Source organism: Orycteropus afer, unplaced genomic scaffold (assembly GCF_000298275.1).
Source record: "Orycteropus afer afer isolate SDZICR_OR568_19922 unplaced genomic scaffold, OryAfe1.0 scaffold00620, whole genome shotgun sequence".
Taxonomy (NCBI): domain Eukaryota; kingdom Metazoa; phylum Chordata; class Mammalia; order Tubulidentata; family Orycteropodidae; genus Orycteropus; species Orycteropus afer.
In genome coordinates, this window is record NW_006922207.1 from 445,094 (window position 1) to 457,420 (window position 12,327).

General features: G+C 38.6%; 1 protein-coding gene across 1 annotated transcript in view; it reads right to left on the minus strand.

Annotated features, from left to right (window-relative positions):
• LOC103210510 (SLX4 interacting protein) overlaps nucleotides 1–7,712 on the minus strand; it is a 109,517-nt gene extending 101,805 nt beyond the window's left edge. The window contains 2 exon segments of the mRNA XM_007956427.1: nucleotides 2,408–2,497; nucleotides 7,689–7,712. Of these exon segments, the coding sequence (XP_007954618.1) occupies nucleotides 2,408–2,497; nucleotides 7,689–7,712 (114 nt within the window).
• Between the last annotated feature and the right edge of the window lie 4,615 nt (nucleotides 7,713–12,327).

A 12,327-nucleotide genomic window follows, 5' to 3' on the forward strand; every position in this document is an offset into this window, starting at 1 on the left:
GATGAAAGTGTCAAGATGGTGAACACAGGCTAAAATCATATTCTTCGCTTGACTAGCTTTTCTCCTTTCTGACACACATGCCCACACACACACACACACTCAAACACCAACACAAATTATCCCAGAGCAACCTTAATACCAGTGAATACACTTAAAGGCACAAGTTAAAATAGAAGCAGCGAATGACTTTGTTTTCAGAGGAAAGCTCAGGTGGCTGGCATGGCCTGCACCTCTGTAAACCTGCTGCAGCAGCAGCTCTGCAGGTCCTGTCGTGCAGCTCTCATCTTTGCTAAGTCATCATGCCCCACTGCCCTGAAGAAGGGACTAGGTGGAGACACACAGCTATGTATGGCACCTTAGAGACCTGGCCTCATACTATGGATAGGAGGTGATTCATTTACCCATAGCTTTATTTTAAAGCCTTCCAAACCAACTGATGAAATATCAATAAGAAAGGTATAAGAGGTGGTAAAGCTGGGTGAGAATGGAGGAAAACATGTGTCTGGAATGGTGGATTCTGGAATGCTGCTAATATAAATCAAGTCAGACACTTTTTGAGTGAGCTCTCCTTGGGCGTATATTAGTCACTTGGGGAAATGAATGAACTGTTCTGAATCACGGGGACGTGTGCTAGTAAACTAAAGCTTGGAATCACAGATAGGCAAGTTACAGTAGAAGACAAACGTCTTCTACATGCTAAATACTAAATCCTAAAGATGACAGTCTATAGTTATTTCCTCAATGATAAAGTTCCATCATAGCATATCTTGTGCTTCCTTCCTCTTAGCTCTTTGCCATCTGGTATCCTCTGCAAACTTATGACAGCAAAGTTTTGATAATATTATTACCTGTTAACTGAAAATGTATTACCCTGAAAATTTTTCTTTTTAGAGGACTTTTTTTTCTTCTAATGATCTTCGAAAATGCATTGAAAAGAAGTGTTATAGGAAAGTTATTATTATTATTTTTTTTTTGGACACCATCACTATTTTCTTCTCCATATAAAATCTTTTTATAAAATTTATTTTCATTTCTAGCTCTAAAAAGCTATCATGACAAATGAATAGTATGGATGAAAAGAAGTGCTATAGTATTTTGGAAATTATGTAAAAGCCATTGCCTCACTCTTCCTGCACTCTGGTAAGCAGAAATCCAAGGAAGGATGCTAAGAACGTGAAATTTCAACCCGTCTTATAAATAATACTCAGTCACAGCAGCACCTGGATGAGACTGAAGCAGCTTAGAGTCAGGAGTGACCTGTTACTGTTGTCATCAAATCAGCTCTGATTCACGATGATCCTATGTACCACAGAACATAACACTGCCTGGTCCTGTGCCATTTTCACAACAGTTGGTATATATGGTTGAGCCCATTACTGCAACCACTATGTATTTTGAGTGACTTCTAACCTAGAGGGCTCATCTTCCAGTATTATATCAAACAATAATTTGCTGTGATCCATAAGATTTTCATTGGCTGATTTTTGAAAGTAGATTGTCAGGATTTTCTTCCTAGTCTGTCGTAATCTGGAAGTGCCACTGAAATCTGTTTAATAGGGGTGACCCTGCTGATATTTGAAATACCGGTGGCATAGCTTCTAACATCATAGCAATACACAAGCACAGTGTAAAAAACTGACAGGAGGGTGGTGGGTAGTGACTTAGCATCTAGTTGAACCCCTTTGTTTGAAGAAAAGGAGGCTGAGACTCAGGGAGGTCAAACTTCAAGATCCTGTCACATGACTATTCACTTTACCCATTGACCAAAGTGAAGGAAGGAACACAGTCAAATGTCTCCTCATTTGTTGTCAAAGTCTCATGATAATAAAAGGATAGTAGAAGATAAAAATACAGAAGATGAGGATTTCAGGCAGGTATGAAAGATCAGACTTGTGTTAACCTACACACCTGCTCCAGGTGCTCAGTTCTACACTGCACAACCCAACACTTCAAAACCCAGTCGGATTAAAAGCCCTGTTCAACTATAGTACTCACTTTAACATCTTTTCTTCCTTTCTCTATTTTTTTTTTTTTTTTTAATATAAAGGATTCCTTCCCCTAAAACAAAAAGTTTTGGAAATTTCTGGTTTAACAGTATGTATTCATATTAACACATATTAATGTATGTATTAATATATTCATAAATATTAATGTAATAGTATGTATAGTATTTCTGGTTTCAGCATATGAAATGTATGGATGTGACCGTTTCTGAAGAAGAAAAAAGTGAAAATAAGAGGGTGGGTATCTGTGGTATGCCATGCAGAATACAATAATTGTTCTTCAAGGGTTAATTACTACTCAATATTGTTGCCCACTTTTCATGAAAATGGAAAGCTGGAGAGAGCTAATATTTCTTATAGCAGCAGCTACTTGCATTTAAATGGTGAAAACAGTTTTGTTGTACCTCTTTCTTTTCTTCAGAAAACCAGCTGGTATCTTTGTTTGAACCTTGAGGTGATATATGAAGATCCACCAGGACAGCAAAGTTCCCACACTGCAAGACATAATGGCAGAGTCAGTGTCTGTGAGGTTCACGCCCAGCAAACAATGAAAGACGATCTCATAAATTCCTATGTGGTCACTCACAATGAAATGGCAATTCATTTCTTTTCAACAATTTTCTGGGACAGAAATCTTAATATGGTACTGGGTTATGGCTCATACTCCTTTTTGCAAGCTTAAAATTTATAGAGCAAATACTAAGGAAAAATGCAGGAATGGAAAAAAAAATCAGGACGAAAAAGACCAAATCTCTCTGGTCCACACCTCTAAGGGGGAAGCCCAGGCATCCAGTGGCAGCTGAAAAACTATCACCCATTGAGAAAATAGGCCAGTCCTAGGTAGGTTCCAGAAAAGAAGCATTCCTTAGGCAGCCAGGGGAATTCTTTCTGCTAGGTATGAAAGAACAGATATGAGCTACTGCATTATTAGGTGGACAGGACATCTTGGGATGGAAATGGAAGCAAGGGCAAAAGAACCAAAGACAGAAAGGTAGATGCTGTATGATGATTATCAAAACTAAAGAAAAGTTTTATTAAAATATGCTACAAAATTGTGCAAAGCCTACTTCTTTGGTTTTATTCTACAAATCAGCACTGTCCAGCATTTTTGAAAAAATAGAAGTATTCTATCCCTGTGCTATTCAACAGGGTAGCCACTGGCCACGTCATTACAACTGAGAAGCTGAATTTTTAATTTAATTTTATTTAATTGATTTAAATTTAATTTAAATAGCTACATGTGACTGGTGGATACTGTACTGCATAGTACAGCTGTTCAAAAAAAAAAAAGTTGTAGCCTTATAAATCTTCACACCCTATAAATAAATAAATTTTTGAGAATGCCAAGATAATTGCATGGTACATGGTCAGTAACTGCAACCCCTTAAAATAGCTCTCAGATTCCATCTAGTTTAGCCACGCTTATAAGAATTACAAGCCATTTTTTCACTCTCTCCTGGTCACATATTCCCCTACTCCCCACTGTCATGTGTTAACCACATTCCCTGCAATGTATTAACCTGTCCTTAGAATAGTTTTAAGCAATAAAGCTTGCTAACGGCAACATCTTATCAGAGCACACACAGGTGGTGGCTTGGGGCACCCTCTCAATCGGGGCCTGGCACCACCGAGTCTGAAGCCAGTCACATAGCCCCCATCCCCAATTCTTCAAACTACGTATAAGTACCCCTGTAAAGTGGGAGGGGGTTAGCAGTCATCTTGGATCCACTCTGGCCCACCGCCGCTGGATGCTGAATTGCTAGCAACATTTGTAAGCCTGCTTTCTTTATCTTTTATATTCTTTCTCTCCTGATTCCCTGTTTTTATTCTGAATAAATGTTCATGTCTCTGCCTATGCCTCTGGGAAAGTTTTTCAGACTTTCCTTACCTACTTAGGGGGAAATTTTAACCTCCTTAGAAAATTTCCATAGCACATGGATTGATTTAGAAAGGAATGAAAAACTAAGATTGCAGGTGTAAATGTTTCACAGGCCCAGGGGTCAGTTTATGGCCTGAAAGGAAAAGTCACATACCCACCTCTTTGGCTGAACAGATGTTTGTTGTTTGTTTATTTTAATTCTGTGCAATAGTTCAACGGAGAAACAGAATACCAGATACCTATAAGGAGCTCTGGTGGCACAGTGGGTAAGGCATTTGGTTGTGAACCAGACAGCCAGTGGTTTGAACCCCCCAGATGTTCCGCAAGAGGAAAAAGGCACTCTACTTCTGTAAATATTTATAGCCTTAGAAATCCAATGGAGGTTGCTATGAGTTGGAATTGACTCAATGGCAGGTTTTTTTTTTTTTTTTCAAATGGAGGAGAGGGGGAAGAAACTTGACAACTATCTCACACCATAAACAAAAATTCTTTCTTTCTGAAATGGATCACAGATCTAAACATAAAAGCCAAAACTATCTTCACCTTGGAGTAGGAAAATTTCTTAGCTATGACCCAGAAAGCACTAACAACAGTAGAAGTAAAACTTGGGATTTTGTTGAAATGAAAAACTTCTGCTTTTCAAAAGTCACTGTTAATATAATGAATATATATGCCACAGACTGAGAAAAAATATTCACAGTATAAACTAAAAAACTCATTGCCGTATATTTGACATAAAAGACTGATATCCAAAATATGTAAAGAACTCCCATAAATCAATATTTTAAAAAACAAACAACCCAAGCCTGAACAGACATTTCTTAGAAAAAGATAAACTAATGACACATGAAAATGTGTTCAACATCATTGGTCATCAGGCAAATGTGAATTAAAGTCACCAACAGAAACAAGTACATACTGATCAGAATGATTTAAATTAAAAAGACTAACAACAACAAAAGTTGGCAAGGATGTGGAGCAACTTGAACCCTCATACACTCCTAAGGGAAATGTAACATAGTTCAACCACCTTGGCAAACAGTTTGGCAGTTTCCTATAAAGTTAAACATACATTTACTCACTGACCCAGCAATCCCATCCCCAGCTATTTACCCAAGAGAGATGAAAACATATATGCACACAAAGACTTACATTCAAATGTGCCTAGAAGCTTTATTCATAAACTAAAAGCAAACCCTTTACTGCGGAATGAATTCCACCTCAAAGCAAACAGCCCAAAATTAAAACAATGCAAAAGTCTATCAATGGAATGAATAAACAGTTGTGGTACATTCAAACAATGGAATGATACTCACCAATTTATCGATACCCTCAACATAGATTAGTCTCAAAAACATTATATTGAGCAAAAGAAGTCAGATCAAAATATACACACTGCATGATTACATTTATATAAAGCTCTCACTCACTGCCATCAAGTCGATTCGACTCACAGTAGCCCCTCCTTGGGTTTCCAAGGCGGTATCTCTACGGATATAAATAATAAAACTATGGTGAAATAAATCAGACTGTCTAGGGAGACATTGACAGAGAAGTGGCTCAAAGAACTTTCTGGGGTATTAGAAACATACTGTGTATCAGTGGGGTATACAACTAAGATCAGTGCATTTCACTGTATATAATAAATTGTTCCTGTTGTTATTTGCCATCGAGTCAGACCCGACTCATAGCAACCCTCCTTGGGTTTCCGAGGCAATATCACTACCGAAGTAGATTGCCTAACCTTCCTTCCAAGGAGTGGCTGGTGGGTTTGAACCGCCAGCCTTCTGGTTAGCAGTCAAGTGCATTAGGCACTATGCTACCAGAGCTCCTGTATATAAATTATACATAACTAATAAACAATATTTCAAATGCTGCATGAAAAGATATTACTATTTGTTGATAGGCATTTAAATTGCAAGAATTATGTTTCTGAAAGTATGTGGGTGTTTTGAGAGAGAAACTAATATGAAGTTCATTGGGCAATAAACTGTGTAGCATGACCAAAGATGATTACCTATGATGTTGTCAAACATTGCTTTGTGACCTCCTAAACTGTAATGTAGTGTGTTAACAACCAGTATTTTATAAAAAATGAAAGAACTGAAAAGAATATATTGATATGTCACATAGTAAGGCCAATCAAGTACTGTTTTATGAAATTTATCTATGAATGTTGAGTCAAGATGTAAAATTTACTTCTTAATGTTAGTTGTGGTAAAATATATTTGAAAACCATACTCAAGTACACTTCTTTTTTAAAAGTTCTTCACAACTGTCAGTTACAGATTTAACCTTCTAGGAGTATGCTGCCACCAGGTGGAGGTCACATGCCACAACTACGTGATCTTAGCCAGGGGTTGTTAACCTTTTGTGTGCCATGGACCCTCCTAGGAAGCTGTGAAGCTGATGAAACCTACTCAGAATAACATTTTTAAATACATAAGATAGAACAAAAAGGGTTAAAAAGAAAACCTATTATATTGAAGTATAGATCTCAAAAAATATATATTTTTAAAGTGTGATATAGTAATGTAACCAAATCAAAATCAAACATACTGTCGTCGAGTCAGATCCAACTCATAGCTACCTCTTCTTGGGTTTCCGAGGTGGTATCACTATGGAGCTCTGGTAGCATAGTGCCTAAGGCATTTGACTGCTAACCAGAAGGCTGGCGGTTCAAACCCACCAGCTATTCCTTGGAAGGAAGGCTGGGCAGTCTACTTCTATATTGAAACTGCCTTGGAAACCCAAGGAGGGGTCACTATGATTTGGGTCCTACTCAATGGCACATAACAACAACAACAACAGATCACTATGGAAGTAGATTGCCCAACCTTCCTTCTGAGGAGTGGCTGCTGGGGTTTAAATTCCCAGCCTTCTGGTTAGCAGTTAAATGCCTTAGGCACTACACCACCAGAGCTCCCATAGTAATGTATGCACTTATTTATTAAGCCACTGTCATACAGTGGTAGATCTAATAACTACTTTAAAGCCAAAGTAATTATTAGAATATATGATCATATATGATATTCAGATATCTGCAACAACTATAATACGAAATAATATGAAAAGGTCTGTGATTTCTAATGGTGAGAAATACTGCTAATACTACTGTTTTGAATTCTATATTCATAATAAAAGGAAAATGAAATTTTTGAGAACTTGGTCAAAATAAAGATGTAACTTTTCTCCCAACCAAACTCATGGTCTCTGAATTCTAAGAGGAGTTCTTTGGCAGGTCCAGGGACCCTAGAATGAGAACCCCTCCAAAGCAGTGAGATGTGCTCCCACAGTTTACTGGGGTCTGTTGATTGTGCTTTACCCTGGGCTCTTCAATCTGAACTAAGTTTTCTTACTTAGTTACTACCTACTTTTTACTGGCAAAAGTGATTTTTAAAATATTAAAAAAAAAAATACTGATGCTTGAACAGCTTGGACTGATACTATGTAAAAGTCACTTTCTGAAGAATTAAAAAAAAAATAGGTCCATTTTGCTATTTTCTCACCATTTTATAACTTTGAACACCAATACACCCTATACATACTCGAATACTGATTAAGAACAGATTGAATAGATTGCCCCTCAGCCCCTTTTAAAAAACAAATCATTGACTCTTACTCTGGTGATCAAATTTTCCAGGGATTTCTACTAGACTCCAAAGCTTGGCCTACAAGCAGTCCCCTCTTCCAGGAGTACTCTACCAAGAGTTCTCTTTAACTCCCACACTAATCAGAGGTATTTTGCCTTTCTAAAGTTCTTTTCTCCCATGAGTAAACAGATGGGGGCAGGGTGGGCTTCTTACCACTGCCAGCAGCACAGTCTCCATCGATCCGCCTCCTTAATTAGAGGAAGTTACTGTGACTCTCAGAAGATAAGACTTATTGCCTCTCTTTCCGGGAACAACTCATTAACCATCACTTCTGTCTCTGGCCAGAACTGGTATTTTACAAATGCCATGTTATCTATTTAATAGCCCAAAGGCTACTAGAAAAAGCTTCACATACAATACACTGGGTATGAGTCAACAGTGCAGGGTTCTTTGGTCCAGGTTCTACCACTCTCCACCCAGAAGTTCTGGCCAAAAATCTGGGAGTCACCTCTAACTCCTCCCTTTCTCTAACCCTCCACAATCAATTACTCACCACATCTTGTAGATTTTATTTCTTAAAGAGTTCTCAAACACACCCCTCCTCTTCTGCTCCCCTGTTCCCCTCATCTCCCAGTTGGAATGCTGTAGCCACTTCCATGGGACCCTGGATGAGTCCTCGAGGCCACTACCATCTCTAGCACGGAAATCACATCACTCCTGCTGCAGCGGGCTTGGGGAAGGAAGCTGCAGTTGCTAGCATGATGCATTCGAAGCTGATGAGTTGCTTAATTACTGCCAACCAAGCAGTGGCTATTTTTCCTATCTCTTTCTTAAGAATCCCAGCCTCTCCCACTATCTCCTACTGCTCTTCTGCATGTGCTATTTTCACCCTCATTCTCTCATGCTTGGTGAACTCCTATGCATCCTCACAACCTAGCAGGAGCATAGCCAACTCTGAAGCTTTCCTGAACAGTCTGTCTCTTTGTCCTCTGAATTAAGAACATACTTCAGGTGTTGTATTTATTTCTACATTAAATAACTGACCCATGTAAGGGCTTTTCACACTAGATTGTTAGCTCCTTGGTAGAGACAGGGTCCATACCCCAGCTGATTTTCTATCCCCAGTGATTCACACAGTACCAGTTCACAGTAAGTGCTTAATAATGAATGAATCAATGAAAGAGAGGGAGGAAAGAAGGGAGAGAGGAGATTGAGAGAGAGAAAACACAACAGTACATATTAGCTGTTTTATGGGCAAATTACATCCAATCAGTAATTTTATCTGTTAACTGATGGATTTGGGCCCATTCTGGGGACAAAGCCATTCCTAGCAGCCCAGGACATTGATGGATCATAGAGCAACTTCCTCACTCCTTATTATGGAGTGGCAAGTATTCTGTCGTCAGTAAACAGCTGGTCAGTTTCCATACTTTGAAAAAATGGAATAGAAGGTTCCTAGGATCACCTCAGAATCCTCGGGTGGTACAAATGGTATTTGGCTGATAACTGATAAGTTGGAAGTGTAAGTCCAGCTAGGGGCACCTCAGAAGAAAGACATGGCTATCTAGTTCTAAAAAAAGATCAGTAACTGAAAACCCTGTGGAGCACAGTTCTACTGACACACATGGAGGCTCCATGAGTTGGGATCAACTCATTCACAACTGTTTTGATTTTAGGATTACTTCACTGTTAATGGATGAATTAATTAATCACTGTCAGCCAAGTATGCTGGTTGTTATTTATCTCTTTGTTAAGTATCCCAAAACTGCAACTTAACTTGAAGCACTTCCAAGTTCATTGAGGCAGGAGACCTTATCTTCAAATACTACAGTAAGTAAAACATAAAGGTGAAAATGCTAACACTTCTCACACATGTAGACATCTCAGGAAGACGTTTTCTGTGTTCTCTCACTTGCTCATTTATTCATTTATTAACACCTACTAAGTTTTGTAGCGGTACTGTGCCAGACCTGAGAAGGTGAGGGGTAGCACTCTGTAGTTAAGTGTGACAACAGTAGCATGCCCAAGGAACCTCTACCCAAGGAAGTCAAGTGACAAGTCTGTCAAAAAAGGTCAGGGAAGAGGAGGCAATGTCTCAGTTAAGCTCTGAGGAACAGGGAAAATTGTAGAAAAAGGAAAATAAGCAGTTCCTGCACAGGGAAAGGGCCTTAATAGCAAAGTATGCTTTGGTATGGAAGAGTCTGGTTATTGGGAAATGCAGGGCAGATCAGCAGATGAGGCTGCCAGGGCAGCCAGTTTAGACCTGCGACTATGAAGGGAGGCTAAGGAAACCTGAGGGCACTTGTAGGCTGGAGAGCTCTCTCAGAACAGAGTGTGGAGCATGTGTTGGTGGGATGACAGTACTGGAGCAAAGTAGACAGGCTTAAAACCACCACAAGAGCCTAGGCAAGAAACAATGGCAGATGATTCTGAGGTGAAGAGGAAGGAGCAGATTAGAAAGGCACTCAGGAGACAGAAAGACAGAATCAAGAAGTTGGGTGTGAAGAGAGGGAAGAGTGAAGATGATGCCAAGGTATGAGAGCAGTTTCTATTGTGCCTGGGGGGATGTCTACAGGCTGCTGAGCACACATGGGTCTGTTGCTGAGGAGCAACACAAATAGTTATCTGCATTTTACAGCCAAGTGGCATTTAAAAATTTAAAGCAGCCGCCACTAACAAGGCAAAGATGAAAAATGGCACAGGGGTGGTGTGGTAAAAGAAACAAGGGTAAACACATAAAATGAAGTCAATGATGAATCTGTACAATATTCACACCACAAATTCCTAAGCAACATTTGGCTTTAAATTTCCTGGTCAGCAATGTAGAAAATAAAAGAGTGATCACAGAGTCTATGAGGACGAATAGTGCTGAAGAAACCCAACCATCCCTGACACAAATCTAGAAGGACATTTTCCCCAAAGATCTTCATACAAGACATGGCAATGATCTTCCTTGAGTATCAACTTTACTTAAAAAGTCTTAGAAAAAATATTTAATATTTCCATGCTAAAATAAACAACATATATTAATTAGAGCAGGAAACCAAACAGTTGTATGATTTTTAGAGAAAAATCACAATTTAAAACAAATTAGGACATTATGGAAAATCTATATTCCAGGCAGCATGCTAAACTTTACCCACAATAATCAATATAATCCTTACCACTACTAGCTTGTGAAACAGAATAGCTATTATGTCATTCCTTGTATCAGTGTGGTATTGGTTCCAGAACCCCCCTTCCCATAGATAACAAAATGCAAGGATGCTCAACTCTAGAAAATGGCACAGTATTTGCACATACAACTTATGCACAACTATGTAAACAGCACTTTCTACTCTTTTTCTGCCTTTAAGGGACTGCCTTGATCACTTAATCCTCTTTTTTCTCCCTCCTAAATATTTTCAACCTACAACTGGTTGAATCCCCAGTTGGTTGCAACTCCAGATGCAGAACAGATGGATATGGAGGGCTGACTGTATTTGCATTTTACTGGTAAGAAAGTCCATTTGGACAAGTAATGACTAGCCCAAGATTACATTTCGGCAAGGTGACAATTATGAGTCAGAACTGACTCACTGACAGTAAGTTTTCATTGTTGTTGTTGTTAATGACAAGAAAGGAAAGTTGGGGTGCAATGGTTAAGCACTTGACTGCTAACTGAAAGGTTTGAACCCACCAGCTGCTCTGCAAGAAAAAGGTGAGGCAGGCTGCTTTACAGCCTTGTAATGGGATGGTATATAAAAAATCCTGAAAGAGAAAATTTTCAACCAAGAATTACACACCTGCCAAAACTGTCCCTCAAATATGATGGTGAAATTAGGAGATTTCCAGATAAGCAGAAATTAAGGGAATTTGTTAAAACCAGACCAACCTTACAACAGATACTAAAGGGAGTCCTTTGAACAGAGAACCAAAACCAGCAAACAAAAACCAACCATTAACACACAAGATGACATAACCTAGAAACCATAGCTATGGACAAATCCGAAGTAAAATAAGCTAACAAGATTTAAACAGGGAACCAGAGACATCAATTGGCAAATAAGGACAACAACTAACCAAAAAGAGGGAAAATACTGTGTAGTTACAGAACTTCTAAATGATGAGGAAGTCAAGAGAGTTGCAAGATAAATGGACTGTTCTAAACTTGGGGAGAAAATTATAAATCACAGGGTAACCTCAAAGAAAAATGATAAACTTTCACATCATAATAAAAAAGAGGATAAGCACAAATATTCAGCAAATACTAAAACAACAGCAACAAAGGAAATGATAACATGATTCATAAACATAATAAGCTCAGCACAGAAAATAATATGGAACAAAGAAACTAGGGACAGCATGAAAAAACACATAACAAAAGGACAGCAACCAATTCACACTTGTCAATAATTACACTGAATGTTAATGGATTAAATGGACCACTCATTTAATGGAGAGCTGCAGACTGGATAAGAAAACAAAACCCATCAATATGCTCTCCACAAGAGAAACATCTTAGAGACAAAGACAAAAATAGACTGAAAATCAAAGGCTGGAAAAAGATGTATCAAGCAAATGGCAACTGTGAAAGAGCAGGAGTGGCAATATTAATTTCTGATCAAACTGACTTTAAGACAAAAACCACCATACGAGACAAGGAAGGACATTATATAACGATTAAAGGATGCATTGAACAAGAAGATATAACCATAATAAATATCAACGGACCCAATAAAAGAGCCCCCAAATACATAAATCAGACTTTAAAAGAGTTGAAAAGGCAAAGAGACAACTCCACAGTCATAGTAGGAGACTTTAATACACCACTTTCAATTACAGATAGAACAACTGGAAAGAAACTTAACAA